Genomic DNA, 27,986 nt, shown 5'->3' with positions numbered 1-27,986 from the left:
TTGCTGTGCACCTTACCTGACTCCGGTCTTTATCCACCTTCTTGAAGCACTTGTTGAGCGACAGATTGTGGCGCACTGAGTTCTTCCAGCCAGTGGGGGCGCTAGCAAAGTAAGGAAAGTGCTCCAGGATCCAGCCGTAGATATCCTTCACAGGCAGCCGCTTATTTGGCGCGTCCTCGATGGCCATGAAGATCAGGCAGCTGAAGGAGTACGGCGGTTTCCTGTTGGCCCCTGCCGCCAAGTCGTACGCCGAGTGTGCGTCGCCGAGCAGGGGGTCGTCCGGGGAGGGAGACGAGGACGAGGGAGAGCGGGCGTGCTGACCGTCGGGGTCCTGCAGGGGGGAGACGCTACGCAGCCCCGAGTGGCTGAAGCTGTTGAGGAGGTCGGTGCTCTCGTGGAGCCAGGAGAGGCTGGTGAGCTCCTCATCCTCGGCCTTGGAGAAGGAGGCGGACAGGGACAGGGAGAGGTCAGCCGCTTCCGCCTCGGACGCGGCTGTGGCGGCGTCCCCCTGCCGATACGACGGGCTCATACCCTGCGAGGCACTGGCTCCACTACTGGGGCTTTGGGCCTTCTTACTGGGGGGCATGATGGGTCCCATCCAGCCCAGGGCTCACTACTGGAGAGGAAGACAGCAGAGAGAGGAGACAGGGGAGGAATCCAAGAGGCAGAGGGGGAAGGAGGGACGGAAAGGAGAACGTAGGGAAGGAGAGAAGGAGGAAAGAGAAAAGGGAGAAAAAAGAAACAAGGTCAGCTTGTGAAATTCAGTTGGCTTCTCACAAAGCCTCAATTATTGTTAAAGGCCAAAGTGTGGAGACACGCAACAAGATTTTGACCACATTCCCAATTAGTCTGTGTTAGATCTGAGAGGAAAAGTAGACATCATAATTTCTCTCTGGGGCTTTCTATTTACTTCCGGCAAAATTAGTGCTTCATTGGTAGAGTAAATCGTGCCTTGTACAACTACCCTCTAATTACTAGAGGACCAGCAAAGTATTGACTTTACATGGGGCTGCTGTCATAGTACTGTTAAAGGTCTAATGGTTGTAGGGTCACAGAGATGACTCCGGTGCTTTGACATCTCTAGGCCAGGAGCAAAGTGTCAAGGCTGGAGCTCTGGATAAGTACAGAGCTGAAATAATGGATTTACAACATTACAAAAAGCGTCCAATGGTTCAGACTTTAGTTCCACAGCAGGTGACCTGAGAGGACAACGATCGGGAAATTTGCCAAGAAAAGAAACAAGGAAGAACCAATTTAGCGTGTTCAAACCCCCGATCCCTGTTTCAATCAGACCATAATTATCCTGACTCCAGAGCAACGCTGTGCTCGTTAGATGCTGGTAATCGAAGTGTGGTAATTGAAGGGGAATGGGACGCCACAATCAGAAGGCTCAAAACCAGAAGGCTCAAAACCAGGCCATTGATTGTCCTCTAGCACACACAGCTGTGGGAAGGACCCAGGCAGCGGCTACCGCTCAGTGTAACCGGCTCCACCCCCCCTGTGAAGGCTTCACAGTCTGGACACAAAGCGACAACACTCACACACATTTGCACGCATACACAAATTCTGGCAAAAAGTTCAGACACACACACACACACACACACACACACACACACACAGATTAAAACCAGAGATGTTCTGGCCCCTGTCCGGTGCGATCGCTCTCTAATCCAAGGTGATCATCGGCCGATCTGTCCCCTCACTTTGCGTGATTGACTGACAGCTGTCACCCATGGCAACCCGCTTTGCCGTGACTACTGTCAGTTCACTACAGCTCCAGTCGCATTGTCGCCATGGCAACAGAGCAAAACAACTTGGCTCCTCTGTGATCTCCCCCCCCCCCCCCCGTTGGGTCTGTCGTCCCCCGTCTTTTCACTTCTCTACCGGCGATAACTCCGCTTTCCATAGCCGATGGGGTGTGGAGGGAGGACCGGGCTAAATATAGAAATGTGATGTACAGCTGTACAGCTGTACAGCTGTACAGGCGGCCAGCCTGTTTAGTCACCCCGCTGCACCATCCAACGCTCTGCGTCTTTCATCTTCCTCCCCACTTCTCTTCTCCTTCACGTCTCACACTTCCCGACAGCACGAGCGCTCATTCAACAAGCTGTACCTGTCTGAGGCACGCCGTCGTTGCACCAATATTGACGTTGAGCGTAATTAATTCAAATTGCCCAGGTGACAATAACGCCGCAGCTGAAAATAGCGTGCCAGAATCAAAGGGATGGGCGAGGTGGGAAGGGGCTCTGACAGGCTTTTGAAGATGTGTGCGCATCTCTCTGCACCAGTATATTTATGCATGTGTTTGACGGTGTGTCTGCAAGCGTGTTTGTCTTCGGAAGGAAGTGAGGGCACTGCAGCGACACCGTTCCTGGTAGGAGTCAACTGGAATGCAGCGATGCTCTTTCTCTCCATCTCCTCTTCTTCCTCCTTGTTATGTTGCCATAGCGGCAAGGGGGCCATGAAACATTACGTCTGACAGTAAAGTCATCTCATTTTACTGTTGCTATGACAACAAACTCCTCACTGTTGGTTGGGGCCAGCGCGAGCTGCCGCCCAAGCCTCGTGCCTGAGTGTGTGTATGCATTTGTGTGTGTGTGTGTCACCATGTCTCCCGTGGGCTCTCATAAAGCGTAACACACTTGCTCAACTTCAAACAAACTTTCATGCAACTTCTACAGCGCCCCCTCAGGACCAACTGCTAAAGGACAAAGGCAGATATCGCTCAAGTTCAGACTAAATGATGCCTGCTGTGTGTGTGTGTGTGTGTGTGTGTGTGTGTGTGTGTGCGAGAAGCATCCTCACATTTGTTTGACAGATGGGACTGTGCTATTCTCTCTGTCGTCTTCATTCTTTGGATCTCTTGTGTTTGCACGCTTTGTTTTGATTTGTGTTTGTCTCTGTTTGGCATGTCCACATTTGGCTTAGCGTGTGCGTGTGTACGTGTTTGCATCAGAACGTGGGCACTCTGTGACTATCTGCCGATAAGTCCAGTCTCCAGCCAAGTGCCTGTGCAGAGCAGTGTGATTCAAAGCAGCTGTAATCTGCACGGCGTTTCTCTGCTCCCTCTGTGACTCCGGCACCACACCGGCTCTGTTTGCACTCCGATAACATGGACACCACTCAATTAGAGTAAATGACTTTCCCCGTTTAGTGGTTGGTGGTATACTTAAGTCAGATTGTTTTCTATTATTATGCCCGCCATGAATATAGGTTTCATATGTAACAAAGGCTGAAAATTACTGTGGCGACAGTGTTGAACATTCAAACTTCCTCAGTCTCCATAAGCAACACAGCCTTGAACAGCGTTTATGTGATTTATCGAGCTAAAGCATGACACATTTTCTGGTTTCAACGGCTCACTTTTAAATGATTCTATTACACTTTGGGTGGGGGCGACTGTGGCTCAGTGGTGAGCAGGGTCGTCCTTCAATCAGAGGATCCGTGGTTCGATCCCCGGCCCCCATATCAATGTGTCCTTGGGCAAGACCCCAAAATGTCTCCTGTAGTTTGTGTCTACGGTGTATGAATGGGTGTAAATGTTAGTTACTGCTTTTGCGAAGGTGGACCTTTAGCTCCTCCCATCAGTGTATGAATGGGTGTGAATGGTGCGTACTTTTTTTTCAAGAGATTTCAACCACATCACAACGTCTTCCCCACAGATGGAGGTTGCAATGTTGTCATGGATCTGTTGACATGCATGCTCAGCATCCCTTCCGATTTCAGATTTAAAAGGTAAAGGAATAAATACACTTTCAGGGAGATGAGCAGATCCATACCACTCACTCTCATGTGTGTACTGTGTGGATCACCACCAGCAGCCAGTTGGCTCACCAAAGTCTCCACTGGTTGCCTGGCAACCTCACAATGAGGACAAGACAGGGAGTGACTGCACCTGGCTCAGAAACAGTCTTGTACATAAAACACAATTTGGTTAAACAAACGAGATATAACATGTTCATTTATGAGCTTTAGCGATGCTGGGAGCACGAAGTCACCTTCAAAGAGAGCCAGGCCAGCCTTATGCGAAGCGAAGCTAACTGTCTCCTGGCGCTCTCGCTTCATTTCTATCGTAGTGACATGGGAGCAAGAAAAGCAAAGAGGTGTATTCCTAAAAATGTATGAACCATAAGCTTTACTGAGCAAACACTATATGCCCTGATGAAGACCTTGTGATGCAGTTGTAGCCACCTTCTGTATGAAATGTTTTGTGACACTACCGTTTCCAAGGTCAATGCCTGCTAATTAAAAAAATAGATATATTTCACAACACATCCTTAATAGAAAAAACTCATCCCAGAAGAATTCTTTCTACCTCCTCAGAATCATTCAAATGGATTGGAAAGCGCTTTCTAGTCTTCCGACCACTCAAAGCTCTTTAACACTACATGTCATCATTCACACTCATTCATATACTGATGACAGGACTATCTAACATTCACACACCGCAGGAACAGCCTCCGGGAGACATTTGGGGTTAAGTGTCTTGCCCAAGGACACAGCAACATGGACTAGCGGATCCGGGGATCGAACCGCCGGTCCTCTGATTGCAGGACGACCCTGCTCACCACTGAGCCACATTCGGCCATTAAAGCTGCTTGAAGTCCATATTGCAGTCACTCTAGAAGGTAACCGTCACCATCACCTTATAGCAATGAGATCAAAATCGCATTTTTGAGGTAGTACACGTAAGATTTGCCTATTCATCTTCTAAAATAAAACATTTGCGGTTCATTTTGCAAGGACTTGGTTGCCTCTGTGTCTGAAAAGATATTGACAAACCTAAATGTCCTTGACTCGTCCGTGCTCTTTGGTTCCAGTCATATCGAGCCTCAGGTAACATGGTGCGCCATTAAAGCTTTTGTTGTCTGCATATACAGCAAGAATAGACGGGAAGGCACATTTCTATTGCAGATTCAAGAGCTAATAGTGGACCAATTAACATGATCCAACCACAGATTAAGATACTTATTTGGCAATCAACGTTCAAATATCAAATGGATGAGACTAAACGTAAACCCAGAACGCGTGGGTGTTTTTTGCCGTCAACTCCAATGTGACTCTGCTGACCTCTGGCCAGCTCCCAACTCTCTGAAGCCTTTGCAACTGCAGGCAGAGGCTACCAGTGTTTACATGGAGAGGAGAAGGTGAACAAACCCCTCTGAGACCGGAGAGGCTGTATGATAATTCATGTGCTCTAATTAACGGTGTAATCATCTTACACTGCATTCATGCTCTCGCAGATACTTGTCTAAATCACATGCCACATTTACGTAATCCTCAGAAGATCTTTATTCCCCTGTTGGCGGTTCTTTGTGTATTACGTGCGGGCGGTTGGTGTGCTGAAGCCAGAAGAAGGATTTCAATAATGTGTTTCATTTCACTGTGTTGCACTGGAGCCTGCCACAATATTAGCCAAACTGACTTCCAGAGAAATCCAGTCACCAAGTTACAAAACCACATCAATGCAGAAATATTCAAATAAAACCAAGATAGGCTTGTGACACGCTGTCAGCAGTGCATTTATGCTCTGCTCGGGGCCTCGGCGGACTGAGACCAATATTACAACTTTGTCAGTCTGATCGCAGCTCGTGCCATGTGTTGCATGTCACATCCTCCTGCTCCTCGCCTGCCTGTCAGTCTTCACCATACAGCCCAATAAAGCCAGTGCCATGAAAATAATCCCCCTACCACAGAATGGAGCAGTAATGGTAGTGTAGGAGATAGCGGCGACGAATGCAATAGTAGCTGGTAGGAGTTATTACTTTGCAGAGGGGTGAGCCGAACCTGGTGGCTCCTCTGGCCACAGTGATAAAGCAGAGTCAGATGCACCGAGGCAAAACTAATCTGGAGTTTTGATGACAAAAGGACGACCTTTATCCCTCCTACACATTGGCTGGATGGATGGAAGGGGAGAGGAAGACCAACAGAGAGAAGGAGAAAATGAGAACTCTCTCAGAGAGAAGGAAATAATAACTTCTGCTACATATATGTCAACACTGGCTGTAGGAAGCCTTGTGATGTTCATTTTCAGCCCATGAAATTGTTTCCCCCCCTTCTGTATTTCCTGCTTTTCCCTAACGACAAATGTCAGGATTCCAGGGGGCTTTAAGGAAGCAGAGCAGGACCAATCACATCCAATGAGGTCTGACCGTGTCTTCCTTTTATATCATCCACAGCAGCAAAGAGTTATGGAATAGAGGTCAGGGGTCAGGGTGTCCCAGAGGACTTCTCCTGACCCTTCGGTCCTGGCTGCCGGGCAACTCACACAGTCACACACGGACGCATATAAACATGCACACATTCACTCATACGCAAGCACACACACACAGAGGCGCTCGCTGCCTTTTCCTCCGAGGACTGATTTGGTCTGTTCAGAGGACGGTGCTTTATGCTTGAAAAGCCTACAATCAAACAGCAGCTTTCCTCTATTTGTTGTCATTGTTAATGAAACATTTTCAGATTTTGGACTAAAGATGCACCGATAGTTTAAGAGTCTGACCTGGAGATTCACCCCCAAATGATCCTTTGTATGCTAAGCAGGGTCATCCTTCAATCAGAGGACCGGCTCCGCTAGTCCATGTTGATGTGTCCTTGGGCAAGACACCTAACCCCAAACTGCTCCCGCGTGCTGTGCAGGCTGTGTATGAATGGGTATGATTAGTCCTGATGGGCAGGTGGCACCTTGCATGGTAGCTCCTCCCATCAGGGTGTTCATTGGTGAATGACATGCAGTAGTAAGAGCTTGGGGTGGTCGGAAGACTAGAAAAGCAATTGTACTAGATAATACCGTTTTTATTCAACTTCGTCCAATACTCATTTTCACTGAATATAGAGCTTGATGCATCATAATGCAAGTCAATGGAACCTCTGGTAACTTTAACTTTATTATGTGTAATCTAAGCAGCAAGCATGGGAATGACTTACAATATAATATATATAATAAGTGTCTCATTAAGTTAGTTGTTCCGAATGTGTTTATGGTTCCTCCACGGCACATCCTTGAGCAAGATACTGAACCCAACAGTATTCACGAAGGCTGTGTGTGAGGTGCATTAGTTTAGATCTTTGTCCAAGTCAATTCACCATTTCCTTGAATTTCTCATTTACTCTTTTCTTTTTTTTAATATTATAGTCTATAAACAATCCATTGATTAATCAGGAAATACATAACAGATGAATGGAAGATAACAAATAACTGTTAGTTGCTACGCTATATGGTCCATAGCACAAAATTCATCATAGCCATAATGTAAAGGGTAGAAGAAACTTAATTATTACGGCTTAAGTTAAAATGGGTCAAGGCCCTTGCTTTGTACCCCAAGTACAGAGCCTGTCCTCTCGAGGATAAACACAGCCCTGCTGTCTATTGGTAAACAACTGAGCAGATAATAAGCACATAATATACAGTATATGTAGGGGAACCGAGCCCCAGAACTTTCATATTGAAAAATGAGAGCAGAAAACACATCAATGAGGCCACTGCTTATGCTGTACAGAACAGCAGTGTACTGCTTCACTAAAAAGAGAAGCAAATGTACACACAGGAACTAAGAGGCACAAGCTAAGAAAGGACATGTGTGATGTATGATGCAAGAAAATCAAATATTGCCAGTGAATAATTCGAGACGACACACACACACACGTGTAAACCCTGTCCTCCAAAGTAGGCTAACCGACAAGGCAAACAGACATTTGCATCAGGCAAACACGGAGTAAGTTTGGTATGATTCATCAGCAGCCAGCGATCATGAAGTCACGCTTATCCTCGCTCCCTGAGGACGGGGAACACACAGTCAGACGCGCACACACACACACACACACACACAGGTTGCGAATGTGGACGCTTGAAGGTGACTTGTGTGAGTGTGCAGCCTGGAGGTCCCTTGGTGGAGTGCAGTGTGTGCCCAGGCTCAGGGCTTCCATAGTAATGGCCATGACACACCACACGCAACAACACGTTGGTGCACGCGTACTCAGTTACCCGCTTGCTCATTCGGTCAGTCCCTTATTGTCTGTCACTCACTTCAGGTCCAGTCAGAGCGCTCTCCTGTTGAGGCGATCAACATGTGTTACACTACACAACCGCTCCACTATGAGATCCTTATAGGACGGAGCTCTGTTTTGGACTCCAATACCCAGATCTGACAAGCCGAGAGGCTAACAAACCTATCATTGAATCTCCTTCAGCAAAGACCAATTAATGCAGGACACAGGCAAGTCCCAGGTCCTGCAGGCCGATCATTGCTGTTGACTGGTTAAAATGACAAATGTAGCCAAAAGGCCCAGATGAAACTGTGGGCTGGTGTCTATTTAACGTGCTCCTGTGGGCGGGGGTCTGCACATCGCTGGAGATCAGTTGTTAGAGAGAGAAACAGAACTCTCTTCAACCACTTTACTCCTTTGGGCCGTGTTTGTGCACTTCAACCAGACAAGCAGAGCGCCGAGTCTCCTCTCAGGAAACCATCAGCTGATTACTCAATTTAAGAGAATAGTTCAACATTTTACAATACACTCATTCATTTGATTTTCAGCACGGATCGGATTAGCTTAGTTAGAGTAATCTTTACATTATTATTTGTGTAAAACAAGCAAGATACATGTTGTGTCCAATGAGCTTCAATGAGTTGGTTGATCATGTGAACGCTTCCCCCTTCTTCCAGACCTAATGCTAAGCTAAGCTAAATGGTAAATGGACTTTGTGTAGCTCTTTAACACTACTATTCATCATTCACCCATTCACACCCATTCATACACTGATGGGAGGAGCCACCATGTCAGGTGCTACCATCCATCAGGACTGACTAACATTCATTCAACAATAACACACAGCAAGCACAGCTACAGGAGCACCTGCATCCTTTAACACACACACACACACACACACACACACACACACACACACATGCACACACACTTTCTATTTAAAGAAATAGAATCCCCAAAATCATGTGTATATTAATTTCTCACCCTGTGTAACCTTAAATTCTTTTATAAAAAAAATTGCTTTTCTGCCATGCCTCTATGAATGAATAATCCAAAAGTGATTCTAGATTAAACAAACAACCCCCCCCCCCTGCTCTGGTGAGAGATTATGTATATTCCTGTATATTGCACCTTTAACAACAGCACAACATATGTTAAAACATCCACTAACACCACATTATTGATTAATCCAGAGTTTGCTTCACAAACACATGTATTAATGCTAAAACCGTAGAATTTAAAACAGTTCTGCATGAACAGTACTCACACAAGTACTATACAAATATTGGTTACGGTTCAATTGTCTTGTCAAATGAGTAGTTCTGACTCGGAAGACAAGCAAAGTAACACTACACCTGTTGTCTTTCTTTTGTAACTTGAATTACTTCCACATGTTGGAAGCTGAAGCTATAAAAACCAGCAACGCTCTCTCACCTTTTCCTCCCTCTCTCCCTCTAAGGCCTCCCTGTCTCTTCTCTTTGACAGTGAGCAGGTCCCTGTTGGCACTCGGTGCTCTTTTACAATGTTGTGGGAAAGGAGAGAGGCAGACGGAGAGAGAGTGAGAGAAAGAAGGAGAGGGAGATTGCCAGAAACACTATACGATATCAAAGCGGCCCAGTGCAGAGCCAACAGAGCTTTGATAGCGGGCGGGGAGGGGCGCGGGTCAGGGAACCACGAGGGGAAAGGCTGGGTGAACTGTTTAGAGAGGGGAGCGGGATCTATCGGGATCCCCACATTCAGGGGAGAGAGGTGGATGAAGCTCTGAGATGGTGAGTGCTTTTCAGCTGGTTGTCCTGCAGTCAAATAGCAAAACTAAAAATGAAACAGGGCTCCCTCTGTCTCTTACCCCTCTGGCTTTTCCACTTATCTTTAACAAACAGCAGCTCAGGCTCTCAGTCACTGGCCAGCAGTTTGTCCCGACAACAAAAAACCATGGCAACAACCACTGGAAGAGCCTGTCCGGTTCCAAAGGTCCGCCCTCTCTGGCTGCTCCCACTCGCTCTGCTCTTTGAGCCTTGTGCAAATTTGGCTGAAATGTTAAGATTGGAATCAATAAGCAAATGAGCTCTAACTCCACTGAGAGGAACTTGTGATGGTTGCCCGATGTTTGGTCGAGAAAGCAAATGGAGACTGAAGAGTTTATTAGATCACCTTTGGCAGAGAGAGGTGAAACAGAACAAATATGTTCTGGTGGGAGATGAGAAAAGTTGGATTTCAAAAAGGACAAGAGGGTGTTGCAGCAGTTTGTCCTCTCGATACTGACACCGCTTCTGCTGATGATACAACGCTTACATCCTTCACTCCTCCCTCCCACTCCTACAAGCGGTTTTTAACACTGCACTAGATACCTTATGTCAACTCAAACGTGTTCTGAATGCTGACAAAACTAAATTCAAAGACCTGTTTGCGAGTTGGTAAACAGTCTGAATTTAGTTAAAAAGGAAAAGTGACGTGAGGAATCACACTAGAGAAGAGCTGCTCTTCACAGGCCATGTTTCAGCCCCTTACTGAGAGGCTGATCCGCATGTTTTATCCAGGTAAATAATGCATGCAGAATAAATTTACAACAGGCACATTTTAAAAAGGATATCAGTCTTCTTTATTTAGTTTTCTGAAAACTTGCACAATCCAAAAAATTAAACTATGCATCAACTTGACATATGCATGAAAGGATACAGACTGAAAGATAAATTGTATTTCATTTAGTGCTGGGTACCAAAGCAGTACTTTTCTTGGCACACACACACACACATGCACACACACACACACGCGCACACACACACACACACACACACACACACACACACAGCTAATCTTCAAATGTGTGCATGCTAAACTAAAACATGTTGCACATTACACCTGCCGAACATCAAAGCTGTGATTGTGAGCATGTTAGCATGCTAAGATTAGCAGCCCCATGAACACCAGCATGTGCACCACCCAATTCAAATGAAGGACAAAGCGGTACTCACTGTGATGGAACGCAACTTTTTAAACGTTTGCTCCTCAACTTTATTGCTGTCGCAGCTGAATGGAAAATGGCCGCCTGGAAAGTAGGACAAGCTTGTGCAAAGGAGTAAGTGGGCTCAAACGCATAAAAGGTTTGGCCGAAATCCGGTTTTCTCCACACCCGTGATGTTTTTTTTAAACGTTTGCTGAGACAGAGTGGTTACCTCTATTGCCGTGCTAGCACTTGATGAAGTTGTTTTATATTCAAAGGCCTCACTCCTTGAGCTGCATTACGGCGTCTACCTCTGTCTCTCATCAGTGTCACCTTCTACGCTCGAGCTGACAGACAGCCCGTCCACTGCTCGACTTATTCCCTGCTTCAGTTTTCTATTTAAATATATAAGGCCACTCTGGGGTCTCCTAATTCACTGTTTCCTTACATCTCAGAATAGAGAAAAAGTAGTTGGTAAATCACTGTTTGCAGTCCCAGGATTTGTTTTTGCTATCTGTCCCCGAGGTCACAACTGAATTAGGCAAAAGTGCCTTTATGTACTCTGCTCCCTCCTCATGGAGCGCGCTGCGAAATGATTTAAAGCTGAAAGCTCTCTCGGCGAGTTTCCACGGTTAATGAAGGTTCTTGTGGCAGACTCAATAAGGAGCTGTCTTTGCTTTGTTTAGTCAAGATTTAAATAGGTTTGGCCATGAGCCTGCTGGTTTGACGCTGAAGTGTTGCCTATTGGATTGCTTCTAAAAAGGAGTCTCCTGGCTATGTTGCTTTGATTGTATTTTGCTTGTGTGTGTTTTTCTCTCTGAGACTTTTATGTTTGTCTGGATGCTGCGTCTTTGGCCGGCCTCCCTTGATGGAGGAGATTTTCATTCTGTGAGGCTGCCCAGTTTAAATAAAAGGTTAAATTACATTTGGACAGAAGCTCTTCTTCACATTAACCCTTAACAACTTCACCTAACAGCCTGTCCACTATGAATTATTTTACAATAATAAAACAAGGTATAATGCCTTGGTTCCACTCACACCACCTCCCTTGCATTTTCTTATCAGCAGATCCAGAGAGTTGCAGTGAACAAGAAAGAGGATAACCGAGAGTGCAAATGACAGGAGTGAACAAGAAAGAAAGAGTGAGGGGGAGTAAAAGAGAGAGGGTAGTTATATCCTAGGGTCATTAGCAGCATTTCAAAGTCACCCCGTCTTTCAGCGTATGCTGTTTGACAGGCCCTGCCAACAGAATTAGGGATGAGGGATGATGGTGGTGTGATTAGATGTGTAACTCAGGGGAAAGACAGGCCTGATCCATGGTTACAGCACACTCACATACATGCAGCAGGAAGAAAAGGGAGCGGGATAACAGATGATAAGCCCAGTCTTAAGAGGTGGTCAGTCATTGATTAGATCGCCCTGAAACTCTCCATTTCAATGCACACAACTCTGTAGTCCAACTGATAAACACAACGGGCTCCCCCGGCTCCCCCTATGAGTGAATTGAATTCCCAAATTACCAGGTTTAAGATAGCATACCTGGATAAATTGCCGCTCTTTATAAGTCTCAAATCTCTTTGTAGATATTCATCAAGGACTGTTTGACTGCCGATGTGGAGAACACAGGAGATGGGAAACAGGAGAACAACACACAATGTGGTTCGTATTAAGGCCTGTGATCTTCTATCTCAAGTCCCTCGTTTTTCTGCTACATTCCTTTAGCCAGGGGTGATGTGTGGGAGAAGACGGGGGTGTGGGGGGGGGGGATTGGGGTGCTGGCATCCTCTCCGGCCCAAGACGAAACTTCCTCGTTAGCTGGAGATTTCTGGAGGAAAGTGGCGGGCAGCTGAAACGGTGTCTGCCGCCACTTCTTCAGCCTTTTATGACAGCATACCATGACCTAGCTTTGCTTCAGCTAGGCCGTAGCCTACTCCTCGTAGCTTTCCCCACATTACGGCATCGCATACTCGCAGTTCATCATACAGCTTCCTGACGACGACGACTCCGGAGCAAAGTCTGAAGTTTCCATCTGCCTGCAGCCAAATGAATGCCAGTGATAGTAGTGTTTGTTGGATAAACTGAGAAGGATCCATCTGTTGGCTGCAGACTAACTCAAAGACACGCCCACTCGAACATTAACCCTACACACAGCCTACGTGCCCACTCACTGAGATGAGGAAATACCATCCAGGAGTGGTAGAGAACCGTGAATTGAACAGGATGTCATGAGGTTCAGTCTCATTATCGGGATAAGATCACAACTTATTGTTGGGACATTCACACACAAGAATTTTCCAGATTACCAAAGGAAAAGAATGAACGAATTGTGCAGGGGAGTGCTGGCTCCCTCAGATGCGTGCTTTGGTGGCGCGTGGAGAAGTCTGCATAATTTGTCTTTATAACATGAGGTGAACAGTAGAACAAGGCTGATCACATTGAGCTATCAGGAATGTGATACAATATATCCCCCCAATAGCCAGTCGCCCCAATACGGTGAGCAGGGATGGGATTTTTTATCTAAATCTTATAAGGTGATGGTTGCCTGCCAGAGTGACTGGAATATGTCCTTTAAGCAGTTTTAGTGGGAGACTGTTCTTCCTGGAACCAGAAGTGACACGAGAGGGTGCTAAATAAGACAATTTTAGGTGACCAAAAATGTTACAATTAACTTAAAAATGTAAGGCAAAACCACAGCCACCTCCTAGACCGGACAACGTCGTGGACGCCAATAAAATACTATCCAAGATATTGAGTTGGAGAAATAAATCCAGTGGTGTGAAGGCTTATGCTTATGAAGTTGTACATATTTGATTGGCCAAAGCAGCGCCTTGGCGGATACTGCTTAGTGGTAGGGCGGGCCGTCCTTCAATCAGAGGATAGGCGGTTCAATCCAAGGCTAGTCCATGTTGACGTTTTCTTGAGCAAGACACCTAACCCCAAGGTCCTGTAAGTTAATGAATGGGTATGAATGTTGGTCCCGATGGGCAGGTGGCACATTGCATGGTAGCTCCTGCCATCAGTGTATGAATGGGTATGAATATTAGTTAGTCCAAATGGGCACAGGGCACCTTGCATAGCCCCTGTCATCACTGTATGAATGGGTGTGAATGGGTGAATGATGACATGTAGTGTTAAAGAGCTTTGAGTGGTCGGAAGACTAGAAAAGGAAGACTAGAAAGAGAAGTTAATTTACCATCAAAGCCCACGGACAGCCATGTAGCTGGTCAGAGCTAACCAGCCATGAGAAGCTACCGTCAAATCTTTGCTCTTTTTTTTTTTCCAGCTCTTTTTCTCTGCTGGAAAGACAGGAAGTCTGGTGGGGCTTTGAAAGTCACTAAAAGCATTTTTATGACCCGACTTTCAGACATTTCCAAGCACACAATAATATGTGTATTGGCCGAAGAATCACAACAGCGTCTATGTGATTATGTGTACAGCACAAGCAACACTCATTTAGTTTTCAGATCGTCTTCAGGTGAACCCTATCAATAAAGGTCTGTTCAGGAGGGGGTGTTTCACAGTCATGTTCTGAAGCACACTATTCTACTGGCTGGTAGCATTGGTTTCTTCCCTTTTTTCCCTGTGAAAGGGTTTTTTCTGTTTGTTTTTCCTGATCCGATGTGAGGTCCCGGGACGAGGATGTCGTATGGGTACAGATTGTAAAGCCCTCTGAGGATAATTTGTAATTTGAATTGAAATGCCTCATTGCAGAATTCCGGTTTCAGCCTCATCTCAAACTTTACAACTGCTCTTTACTTCTGCTCACTTCATCCACTGTCAAGTTTTAGATGAAAATATACTTCATTCCAGACACAAAATGCCACTGAATGGTATGGTAACGTATTTCCTGAAAATGTGTATCAGTAATGTACGAGGAGCAGTCACAGTCGAAGCTGGTAAAAAATGATTACGGTTCAGTCTAACAGCCCCTGAGCCAAAAAGTTGATTTCACTCACTGCTCCTGAGAAAGAAACTGAACCATAGCATGGAGGCAAACCATCAACTAGACAGGCAAGTGAGTGTTTCCTCCATAACCGTGTTCTTGTCAGGGCGGAGGAGCCCGTGAAACCAAATCGGACACTTCAGCTCTCCAGTGGAACCTATCCTAATGAAATAGCTTTAGGTGTGCGAGATGCAGCTCAAATGAAAAATCCACCTTTAAAACACAGATCTGAAGGAGGTCTGGTCTCAAACGTGTTGTTTAGTGTGGATTTTGGCATCTACTTTTCTCAAAATCAAAGAGCAAGAGCTCCTCTCTGGAGGCTCTAGTCTGCAACAAATGCATTAATACTGGGAGCGTCATGGACGAGGCATTCTTACATACTTTGCCAGTGACAATGTTCACGGTAGACCATAATGCATGTTGAAAGGGGGGCACTCACTTTTTAATGTTAAAGCGCATTCTTATGCTGGGGAAAGAGTGGGAAGCATGGGTGTCAAGAGGCATTCTGGGAAATGTAGTAAACCCCAAAGTAAAGATGAGAGAGGCTGAGGGAAAGTGGATACAACAAAAAGGCAAATGACAATCGCACATTCACAAAATAACAGAACGTGTTGGACATCCCAGCCGGAACATTTACGACAGCTGAAGAGCAGCTGAGGATGGAATTTTCTTCTGAGGCAGGGCGTTCCACTCCTTTACCGAACGACAAGGGAAACTCCAGTGTTCACTCACACACACACACACACACACACTTGCATTCCTGCACAGATGCACACATACAAACAGCCAACAAAACCATGCACATCTGTATGCATACGTTCCCTTGTTCTCTCTTTCTCTCCTTCTTTCCTTTTTGCTCTTGTACAGAGGTTTCCTGTGCACACTGTCTACCTCTCATGGTACATTCAGAGCATGAACACCCGGAGTCAGCAAGTCTGGACACCCAGCTGCTGAATATTCAGCCCCGCTCTCCCTCTTTCTCCCACCATCTCTGTCTTCCCCTCTCTCACTCTGCCACTAGCTCTCCCTCTGGAGCTCTCCACGGCTCTGCCGCCGCTGCCTCTGCTCTCTGTGCTCCACTTTCATTAAGGGGCTCTCCTGTGATAGCCCTTCATATAACACTTAATCATCATAACAATAAGAGCACACTCTCTCCGACGAATCACCTCGAGGGGCCGGTCCTAAAGAACCATCCGCTAACTGATGTCATTAAGTGCCAGGACCGCTGATTGGCCGGAGCGGTGCGGGAGAACCCGCCCCAGGTGCTTGACGGAGGGCTCGGTGGGAGCACGCAGGTCAGACAGGCCAAGGACATTCCTCTCATGAAGAAGAGCGGAGAAAACACACACACAGGCGAGCGCTGGCGTGTGCGCGGGCACAAAGGCTCCTGCCGGGAAGCAGAAGACACGCCGTGTTTGGTTTTGCAGTCAAGAGAGAGATGAATAAGACTATTGAATAAGGGGAGGGAGCTTTAGATAACAGTATTTTACATGAATGGATCTTTAGGGAAATGATTGCTCCGTCGCTCCCTCTGCTCTCTATTTTTGGCTGCGATTTGACAATGTGTGTGTGTGTGTGTGTGTGTGTGTGTGTGGGACAGGGGGGCGTTGCATTTTGGCTGATTGAGTCTATGGCGCTATCACGCTGTGGAAGTGACAGTGTGGCATATTATGTTGTTGTGGGTGTGTGTATAGATGAACAGTGTCGGAGGATTAGTGTGTGTGCACACACACACACGTACACACACGCGTACACACACACGCACACACACACACACACACACACAGAAATCACAGCTGTTCTCAGTTGCTATGCGGCAGTCGCACCATCGTCTCAGATAACACACGCACACACGCATACGAGTGTGAGACGGGGACAGCAACACCACACTTGGCAGGGTCGGAAGGTCACAGGGGTATTGTGACAAAGTTGCCTAGCAACACACGGCACATATCATTTCCAGTGTGAGGTGCCCCCCCCCCCCCTGACCAGATCAGAATGCACTCATGATGAATGTGATGACAGTCAATGAATGCTTTGCACCTTGCTCTCACCTTGCTCTCACTCATTCAAACGAGTGTTTGAATGTGCTGGTGCTTCATTATAGAGCACAATCAATCACCCCACAGTGAAACAGTCAGCAGCACACAACGACTGGCGATTATGGTGGAAAAAAGATAACATGTGTTAGGCCACGCCGGGTCACATTGTCACTTAGAAAGCAGTTTAGTTTTGGCATTGGTAAACTGGAGCTAATCTTGTTAGCCCCATCTTATTCTGTGCTTTCCATTATTGTCCCTTGAGGCTTGCCATACCCCAGCTCTCCTGTAACCCTGTACAGGAAGCCACTGAGGACAACATTAGCCAACACAGAGTACAGTAACAGGACAGTGATATTGAACATTACCTACAAAAGTGTGTTTCATCAGGACTGCCGTCAGCTCAGCCCACCTGTGTGCTGACTTCTTTATAGGTTATCACAGGAACTAGGCTCCTGCCCGCTCTACCTCCACCACTTCATGCACAGTGCTGTTTCAAAACACAAACAGTGAGTCCCAACGCAGAGGGCTCCAGGAAAGTGACTTTTGCTCATCACCAAGCAATGCGCTGCAGTGACCAATCACATACTATTTCTGAGTGTTTCTGCAGGTTTACCATGCGATCGTCACAATGAAAGATCAAACAATTACTGCCACAAAAGATTGTAAACTCCCATCTGTGAGTATTACAAAGCGGTTTTTTTTTTACATGCATTAATCTGTTACTCCAATAGGACTTCCTGGATCAGATTTACCTTAAACCAGTGGTGCAGTACTTTAGTTCTACCATTGTCTCGAGACTGTATATAAAAAGTGCACGTAGTCACCACGAGGTCACCCATTGGTTCGTGCACTGCTGGTTTGAAGCCTTGTGTTTCGGCATTGTGTTTTTTTTGCGACCAGAAGTGACCAATAAATAAGTAGTGAACACTGTTATAATTCATTTTCATGAAGTGAAAGGTTAAAGTTGGTTGACCAAAACAAGGAAAACTTTAGGACTGGACACCGCCGTGGCAGAGACCTGTCAATCACCTTGTAGCCCCGGCCTAAAGCATACCTTGCTTTATGGTCCGTTTGACTCTAAATGGACCATAACATCATGTTGTATTGAGTCTGAATCGGTATTTTCAGCCTGCAACTGGTTTTCTCCCTGACAAATACTGCAGATTGGTGTCATTTGTCTAGATTAATCAAAGTGTTGGATCTGGACATGGGATGTGCCAAGTGAGAATGGTAAAATATAATAATAATAATAATAATAATAAAAATAATAATGGTATAGCACTTTTCTAGTCTTCCAACCACTCAAAGTGGTTTAACGCTACATATCATCATTTACCTATTCATACACTGATGAAAGGGGCTAAGGTGACAACTGCCATCAGGAGTAACTAACATTCACACACCGTAGCTACGGGAGCCATTTGGGGTTAAGGGTCCAAGGACACATGGGCTAGCAGAGTCGGGGATTGAACAGCCGATCCTCTGATTGAAGGCCAACCCTGCTCACCACTGAGCCACAGTCGCCCTTAGAAATGCAACGACGGTGCTGTCTGCTTAAAAAGGGCCACTTGATCTATTTTACAAATCCGGCGTATTAGTTTATTCATCATCTGTGCAACCTGGGATGTTTGGAGACGATCCTAAAGACTGGTATCGAGCACGATCGGGGAATATTTTAATGGAGCGCAAGAGGCTAAAATAAAGCTGATCAAATCCAATCTATTCTGCACTGAGTTTTGTCCACCTCAGCTTGCTGCAAGCCACTGCAAATATATGAGAGGATAAATGAAAGTGTGTTGATTATTTGGTCGCGCCAGTAATAAACTGATAATCTGATACTTACAGTAAATAAAATAATAAACACATTTGCTGTGGTGTGCTCCCATGGTAACACATCTGTTATCTCTCCTCTCTCTTTCTTATGAGCAGCCCTCAGTGCAGTTCTTAGGAACCCTTTCAGGCAACTAATACAGATCCTACTGCGTAGCGGTAATAAACTGATGTTATATTCCCTGGTCTGTTGGTCTTTCTGTTGTCTGTGACAATAGACGCAGGGTCAGCTTGATATTTTCTCATACGTGCACAGACACAATCATACATTACACATCACGTCATGTATTAAAGAGAAACAAATGAGAATACAATAATAATATTTTCTATTAAAAGAGACAAAATAATGAACTTCACTGGTTTGGCATTTCTCAAAACAAAGTGCTGTGTGCTCTAAAACCCTCATAAAATCAATAAAAGACTTAGTTAAGACTTATTTGAGTTAAAAGCCTCTAGTTTTTTACCTTAATTACATAGTGATGTCACGCGTCAGCTCCTGTCTCCTCCATCTTTGCCGTCTCTTTCCACTGAGCAGTGGAACAAGGAGGAGATGGCTGGGAAACTTATCTTGAAAAAGAAACTGCAGTGTTGTGGAATAATTTGGTAAACTGTCACAGAGCGCGAATCCTATCTTAGAGGATGCCACACACACACACACACACACACACACACACACACACACACACTTTGGTGTTTACATCATATGGGAAGGTATTTTTTCCCCTCACACTGCCAGGGAACAGGCCCACGCATGGACACAGACGCTGACTAAGGCCCTAAGACTGCTGGGGGGTGGGGGGTGAGCGTGTGCATGTGTGCATGTGTGCGTGTATGCGTGTGTGTGTGCACATGTATATAATTACATATTGAAGTGAAGTTCGGACATCATTTGGAATGAATCTATGATATATTTGTGGTGTCTCAAGTGTTCGTGTGAGATTTTTCTTTGTGTTGATTTATCTGTGTGTGTGTGTGTGTGTGTGTTCAAACCATTTGTATGTGTGTTGCTGCTCAGCTTATAAACTGTTAAGTCTCTGTGGTGTGATTTCCCTTTGGTTTGAGGTCTGAGGTTAGACGAATAAAAAGAGGACGGAACAGAGAAAAAGTGTGTCCGTGCGTCTTTGCGTGCGAGTTTGTTATTGGGTCTGTTAAAAGCTCCCAGTTCTCCCATCCAACGTTAGATGGCTGATGTTCAGAGCTTCAACCACAACGCACAGAGAGCTCAACAGGCGGCCTATTCAACCCAAGACACAAATAGAGCTCTTCTTCTGCGCTTAAAACCCTGAAGCTCAAGTGGCGAGCTAAAAACAGATATTTTTGTCTCGAGCTGAAGAAGGCCGACTACCGAATCCCACCGCTTTCTTCGTGACGCCGTGTTTTCTTTTTGCTAAAATAAGAACTGGCACAGCAGCGTCTGTGGAGACGACACAGCATCATCTCCTCCTCCTTTCATTCACTGCCTGCCTGTGATTGTTGGCGAGTCTCGGGATGAATCAACAAAAGGTCAGGCAGTCGCAGACAGAGGGCATCGAGGTGATGGAGTTACCAGTTGCGAGACACTGGGATATTCATTTCTAATAGAGGCCACTCTTTCAGGGGAGTGCAACAGGCTGCAACAGTGTCTGTGTGTGTGTGTGTGTGTGTGTGTGTGTGTATGTGTGCGTTAGTGTGTTTTCCAGCGCATCTCATGTTGCTAAGAACAACACATACGGCACAATAAAGTATCCATTAGCTGTAAAGTCTTCTCACTTTAAGGGGGAGAAAGAGGGCAAAAGAGGAGTAAACACATTATATAAATCGGATGGTTCCTGAGGTCATTTCTATCTCCACACACAAGTATACATGCCAACACGCTCACACACACACACGCAGTGTATGGCTGCATCCACTTATGACATCACTGTAGCTAGCCAGAAAGACAGTTAGAGTCCGACTGAGCCAAGCTGACGTCATCCTTTTCACTCAATGTCAATTACGTAATCCCAGGGTCCAACGCCTGCAGTACGGCCGTACTGCGTGCGCGTGCGCATGTGTGTTTTTTTGTGATCGCATGCAGGGCAAAGAACACATAATTGAAATCTCATGTGTGAGAGGAGACATAAAATGAGGCATGCTGATGACATCATTAGCGAGAGGCAGCCTGGCATGAGCGTGGCAGCGGTGACACAGTGAGAGTGTTGGGGCAGGAGAGGAGGAGACCGAGCGCTGCAAACACAGGAGTTATGCAACGCCAATCCAACTCAACAGACTAGAAAGGGCTCTTTATGCCTCTCCTCTGTGTGTACAGTGCACACAGTGTGTGTGTGTTTATGTGTGTGTGTCTTAAGTGACTTTTCTCTAGCACTTTTACTCGAGGCGAAGAGTGCATTAAAAACACACAAGCACTCAAGCATACGACTGAAATGCACACTGAAATACACACACACACATACACACACACACACACGCTCACTCCCCCCCCCCCCCCCACCACTTATAAACAAAGCTTCCTAAGGACAGGAAATCCTTCCACCCACGTTCCTGTGTTGCTTGGCAACCAGAGCAGCGTCACTGTGTGCATGCCTCCATCGCTGAAAACAAAACACACACACACACTGCAACTCCTTGAACTCTGCTTCTTTAAAAGCACCAAAAAAAAAAAAAACAGCAGATAGCCGAGCCAAAGCTGAGCAGGCTGATACTCGCTAAAGCTCCCATTCGTCAGCTGTGGATCCAAACCAAACATGACATCACCCCTTGTAAACATAAAACACTTTTTCCCCCCATTTATTAAATCTATTTTTACACCTGCTGACGTCTTTCTCTGCGTGATAGCGTGCGTGTGTAAATGTGCGAGTGTGTGTGTGTGTGTGTATGAGCAATAGCTCAGCACGACCAGTAGAGAGAGGCTAATTGAGCAGAGGTGCTGCCCATCACTGTGGACAATGAGTCCATTTCACATCAGCAGGAGGCCTATTGAAGACAATTAGAACCTGGGGGATACAGAGGAGCCTTATTCTTCAGAGCCATTTTGGCCACTTAGGCCGGATGAGTTTCCACTGTGATTTATGACCTTGCTTTTAACTCTGCCGTTGTTTTAACACATGAACTCGGACATGAAAGACAAAGGTCACCTACCAACAAATCAAAGAAAATTAATACTATGAAAACTCAGCCATTAACCAATTACTCTCCTGTCTGTAAAAAAGAGAAACAGAGTGGCAAAGCAACATCACATTGGAAAGGTTTCTTCTGTGCAGCACAATCAAACTGTTTTGTACTGAAACTATTGCATTGTGGATCCAAAAGTCAAGTCAATAGTAAAGCAATGGGATCAAAGATAAACCCTGGTTTTTGTTACATTTCCTAATCCTACAATTTCCACCCAGCTCGAAAATGAAAATGTTTAAAACGTCAACACAGGTCTCAGGGAGTATAGTAAGCTTGGAAATAACTTGGGGATTTGAGGGCGTCACTGGTTCTTCAAATGCAGCTCATGTAAAGGTTAAATATTAGACATTTGGAGTCATCATGCAGTAGTTATGCATAAAATAAACACTGATAAAATAAACACTTTTGGGGAGCATCCTGGCCTAGTGGGTAATAATATAAAATAACATAAAACGTCTTTGGTTTGATTCCAGTAGAGTACCTTTGTTGCATGTCCCACAGGGGGCACTATAGAGCACTGCAGGAGGAGTTCTAAAGAACGCCCGGTTCCCTCATCTGGAAGTCAATGTGTTTTATGGATGTATTTTTGGTGAGAAGTCTGAAATAAGGTCTGTGGTTACACAATCTGAAGAGATTTGAAAGTGTTTTTCAAAATACTACAAGTGTCTAAATGAGACTACAAAGCGTCATCACACTGAACACCAGTCTGCCTTTGACTTAGTGGCGGTGACGGGAAGTCATGTGACCATGGTGTAGTTTGTTTATAACCTTAAATTAGCGTTTCATTTTTGCTGATGAACACATTTAGGATTTCTAAAAGGGTGAATACCTTTTAGAAATCATAAAAGTGCTCATTTTTTAAGATTATCTTGCTGAATAAAACCTCTACAATTTGTAAACAATAATCCGAAATAATCCGAAATCCAGAGGAAACCCATCCCGTTGTCTTTTACATCGAGGGAACCGGCGCAATGCTAAACGACCTCTAAGGTGAGGGTCACATGAGATAGTCCAGCTAGTTCTCCCGCTAACAAGCTAATATGCTAGCATGTTTACTGCTGAATGACCACTGGTTCCAGACCTCCGACTCACATCTCAAAATGGTACATGAACGTGGCGCTTTAACACTACATGCCTTTCATCCATTCACACCCATTTATGTACCGACGATATCCCGCTGTGACTCCCGGTGCACACATTACACCTTTAAGTTACAATGCATACATTTCAGTCCAAACCGATGATTAAAAATCACATTGGCATTAAGCTCTATTAATTATCTGATATTTCTCCAGCCACTCATTCTGTTGAGTTACTGAAAGATATTTTACACACTTTTTAGAAGAAAGGTATTGTTAAAAGAGCCTTCTTCATCGATCAGCTTCTTTTGTTACAAGTAGACAAGCTAGCCAGATTAGTGAAAGGCAAGGCTCACAAAAAGTCACCTAATAAAAGCCTGGGATGCTCCTATTTTGGAGCGATCTTTAGTCAAGTTTTCCTTGACCAATAAATTAAGGGTTAATGAATGAAGTTGCTTCAATAATCTTTCTCTTTAGGGGGGTGGACTATGCCTTTAATTAGTTTAACTATATTTAGTAGACTTGGTTCCACTGGGAAACAAACCCTTGAACGACAGTGGCAGCACCACAACTCACTGTGCTGAGACAGAAGTGCCTCAATCTGCATGTATAGATGCTGTATCTCACCCTGTATATATGCTGTATCTCCCTCTGTATAGATGCTGTATCTCCCTCTGTATAGATGCTGTATCTCCCTCTGTATAGATGCTGTATCTCACTCTGTATAGATGCTGTATCTCCCTCTGTATAGATGCTGTATCTCACTCTGTATATATGCTGTATCTCACTCTGTATATATGCTGTATCTCACCCTGTATATATGCTGTATCTCCCTCTGTATAGATGCTGTATCTCCCTCTGTATAGATGCTGTATCTCCCTCTGTATAGATGCTGTATCTCACTCTGTATAGATGCTGTATCTCACTCTGTATATATGGTGTATCTCACTCTGTATAGATGCTGTATCTCCCTCTGTATAGATGGTGTATCTCCCTCTGTATAGATGCTGTATCTCACTCTGTATATATGCTGCATCTCCCTGTATATATGCTGCATCTCCCTCTGTATATATGCTGTATCTCCCTCTGTATATATGCTGTATCTCACTCTGCATGTCTAGATGCTGTATCTCACTCTGTATTGACGCTGTATCTCACTTTGAATGTATAGTCGCTGTATCTCACTCTGCATGTCTAGATGCTGTATCTCACTCTGTATTGACGCTGTATCTCACTTTGAATGTATAGACGCTGTATCTCACTCTGCATGTCTACATGCAGTATCTCACTCTGCATGTCTAGATGCTGTATCTCACTCTGTATTGAAGCTGTATCTCACTTTGAATGTATAGACGCTGTATCTCACTCTACATGTCTAGATGCCGTATCTCACTCTGTAGTGACGCCATATCTCACTTTGAATGTATAGACGCTGTATCTCACTCTACATGTCTAGATGCTGTATCTCACTCTGTATTGACGCAGTATCTCACTTTGAATGGATAGACTCTGCATCTCACTCTGTATAGAAGCTGTATCTCACTCTGTATAGACGTTGCATCTCACTCTGTATATACGCTGCATCTCACTCTGTATAGACGCTGCATCTCACTTTGTATATACGCTGCATCTCACTCTGTATAGACACTGCATCTCACTCTGTATAGACGCTACATCTCACTCTGTATAGACGCTGCATCTCACTCTGTACAGACGCTGCATCTCACTCTGTATAGATGCTGCATCTCACTCTGTATATATGGTGTATCTCACTCTGTCTAGACGCTGCATCTCACTCTGTATAGACGCTGCATCTCACTCTGTATAGATGCTGCATCTCACTCTGTATAGAAGCTGTATCTCACTCTGTATAGATGCTGTATCTCACTTTGAATGGATAGACACTGTATCTCACTCTGTATGTCTAGAAGCTGTGTCTCACTGTCTGTATAGACGCTGTTTCTGACTACATGTATAGACACTGTATCTCACTCTGCATGTACAGACGCTGTATCTCACTCTTATACTATAGATACTGTATCTTTACATCACGGCAGCTGTGGGAACTCGTTATACATGACCTCATAACAACACATTGACCCTTTTAGCAGTGACACGCAGAGATGTCAACACTGTACCTTCTATGTCCTCTTCTCATTGAGTAACTATGCTACCAAGTCCATCTGACAGATACGACCAAAACTTCTGTAAATTATGTACTTTTGTGGATAAACTGTACTTCTGTAGTGTTTACCTTTCAGACTTTGCATTTTAAACTTTAAACATTTTAAATATGGTTCATGGGCCCCAGCTGACAACAGCACAGTAGTTGGTTATGGTGTAGCTCAAGGCCCGGTTAATACAGTCAGAAATATTAAAAGAGCCATTTTTGAGTATTTACGTTGAATAATTCATGCGCTGGCGTCAATGCTTTTATTCTAAACACAGACTACTCAATTCATCCACACATGAATTATAGATCCATTATGGACTGTTGTGGCTGTCTTCAGGGAATCAGACTAACATCAGTTGTTCTCAGAGCACTAACCCACGGAGTCATCCATACCGATTATCTGTGTCTAGGGCCGAGTCTGAATTCAATATTCAATTTAAACAAGTCAATCTCACATCAGAGCCTCCAACTGGAGGAAAAGTCTTGGCGCCAAAAGAGCCATAACGGGTGAAAACAGCGCAAAGCTTCTTCTGAGAACCTCAGCTGTCTCTAAAGTGAAAAAGAAGCGGGCTAACTGAACGTCACACCGCAGGGGTGTCCATTGAGAGACTGGGAGAGGTGGAGGGGCGAGAACTCCATTGAGCGCAGCCATGGGGGGTCAATATGTGAATGAACGTTTGGCATGGAGGTGAATTATGAATGAGCGGCACTGCGAGCACTCGTAGAGAGAGCATGTCGGCCCCTGTCTTCTTCACTCCGTCTCCTCCACTTTCTTTCCATCTCCTCCTCCTCCTAATCTTCCTACTGCTGTCCAAAAATCTCCATCATCCTCTCCTTCCTCTGTGTCTCATCCCTAACTGCTGGATTAATCTTCTCATCTGCCTTATTCTCGGTCATCTGATCGCTCTTCCTCCCTCCAGCCTCCCCTTAACCCACTCCACCTCCTGTCTTCAGAGGGGAGTCAGGTGGGGGTAGTCTCTCTCTCTCTCTCTCTCTCTCTCTCTTAAAAGCAAACAGTCCTGCACGTGCAAAGGCAGACAGACGCATTATGTGAAGCGCTTTCAGGCACTGACACACACAAACATTTCTCCCAGCTGTTCCGCTGGCCACAGAGCGCACGCACGTGTGTGCGTGTGTGTGTGTGTGTGTGTGTGTGTGTGTGTGTGTGTGTGTGTGTGTGTGTAATCCAATGTGCTGCTGCTCAGCCTGTGCCACTGCTCTCCTCTGTTGCTGTGCGTCTGATCAGATCTGCCTCCCCTCAACCTGTTTGCCGTATATGGCACACACATGCACACACACGCACACACTCGTGCACACACACGAGAAGCTGATGCGCCTATCCAGCATCATTCAGTGTCAACAAAGAAAACTAAAAGATCCCTTCTGTGCTGCTTTTGCAACCTCCAACCGAAGACTGTGTGTGTTACCTGCTGCACCGAAAACTCTGCTCACACACACACATGCACACGCGCACACACACGCACAGTAAAGGAAAGGGGTTAAAAATGGACTCCTAAAAGAGTTATGTTACTCAAGCCATTCCTCTAGCTCAACTTCAAGTAACCTACCTGTGTTTGAGTGTGTGCGTGTGTGTGTGTGTATTGGAACGCTGTTCCCTTAAAAGTACCCACTCCTTTTGATCCCTTCACTCCAGTTTACAGCGGTCAGCTCAGCTCACTTACACACTTTGGCCCCTTTATAGCGTGTGGAAAAACAACCCTAAAACACACACACACACACACACACACACAAACAGTTGTATATATATATAGGCTGTTACACATACATGTGTCCACCCCTCACACACATACACACCTCCACTCTTCCCTTTAAGTGCCGAGCCATGCAGCACATGTCAACACACACGCACACACGGACACTCACGCACAGCTCTGTCGGACCTGCGTACAGCCACGAAAGCCCCATAAAGTCACCTTAGGATCCTTCTGTGTTCCAGACGAGCCCGTTCTTCACAGTCTTCCGCTCCTCTGTCAGACTTCTATCTCTCCTCCTCTCCTCTCCTCCTTTCCTTCCTTCCTTCCTTCCGTGATGTCCGTCCGTTCTTTATCTCTCTCTCTCTCTCTCTCTGTCCCTCTCTTCGTCTCGGTGCTCGGTCAGTTCCCAGCGTTTTTCCCGAACCCCTCCATATCCGCCCCGCCAGTCGTTTCTACCACCGAGCGAGCGTACCTTCACACACGCGCGAACGCACGCACGCACGCACACACAAGCCGCCGCGTTCCTATAGTCTCTCTCTCTCTCCCTCTGTTTATCTCTCTCTCTCTCTCTGTTTATCTCTCTCTCTCTCTCTCTCTCTGCGCTCGCGCTCTCTCTCCTCTGTCGGAGAAGAGCTCGGAGAGTGTGTATAAGTGTGTGTTCGTGTATGCTTGTGTGCGTGGACGTGTGTGTTTCTGTGTGCTCTGCTTTGCCCCGCCAGCAGCAGAGGACTTCCCCCGGCGCCCGCCCTGGGTCCTAGCGCCAGTCCCGTCACTGAAAGAATGCCACTCTATACGGAAGATACAAACAAAGATCGTCTAGAGTTTTGACACGACGATTCACACATGTTTGCGGCATTATTGCTTATATTGCTATTTCTAACCATAATAAATACAAATCAAAACTATATAAGCTGTATTTAATCGAATTTTCTTTTTAAAGATCACCCAAAAAATAAAAAATGGAATCGAAGAGAATATAATAGTGGAGGATCACAAAAAAAACACACTCTCCTACCACCCAAATCCAATACAGCAAACTAATGAAAAAACTAATATCACATCAAATGCTTTAGCCTTATTAGTGTGTTTTTAGTGCATGCTAATTATACAGTGGAAGCACATCACTT

At 45.5% G+C, this 27,986-nt stretch overlaps 1 protein-coding gene across 2 annotated transcripts in view; it reads right to left on the bottom strand.

Annotated features, from left to right (window-relative positions):
• LOC117727188 (forkhead box protein N3-like) overlaps positions 1 to 27,558 on the bottom strand; it is a 58,847-nt gene extending 31,289 nt beyond the window's left edge. Inside the window, exons 1-2 of one of the 2 annotated variants that reach the window (XM_034527309.1) lie at positions 27,079 to 27,558; positions 17 to 613 (exon numbers count right to left, since the gene is read on the bottom strand). In XM_034527309.1, the coding sequence (XP_034383200.1) occupies positions 17 to 598 (582 nt within the window). In that variant the 5' untranslated portion in view covers positions 599 to 613; positions 27,079 to 27,558. Of the gene's footprint in view, positions 1 to 16; positions 617 to 27,078 lie in introns of both variants that reach the window. The other variant, XM_034527308.1, reaches the window with a different exon arrangement.
• Positions 27,559 to 27,986: the final 428 nt, after the last annotated feature.

Source organism: Cyclopterus lumpus, chromosome 24, assembly GCF_009769545.1.
Source record: "Cyclopterus lumpus isolate fCycLum1 chromosome 24, fCycLum1.pri, whole genome shotgun sequence".
Lineage (NCBI taxonomy): Eukaryota > Metazoa > Chordata > Actinopteri > Perciformes > Cyclopteridae > Cyclopterus > Cyclopterus lumpus.
Note: the sequence above shows the minus strand (reverse complement) of the source record. Positions and strands in the feature narration are given on the sequence as shown.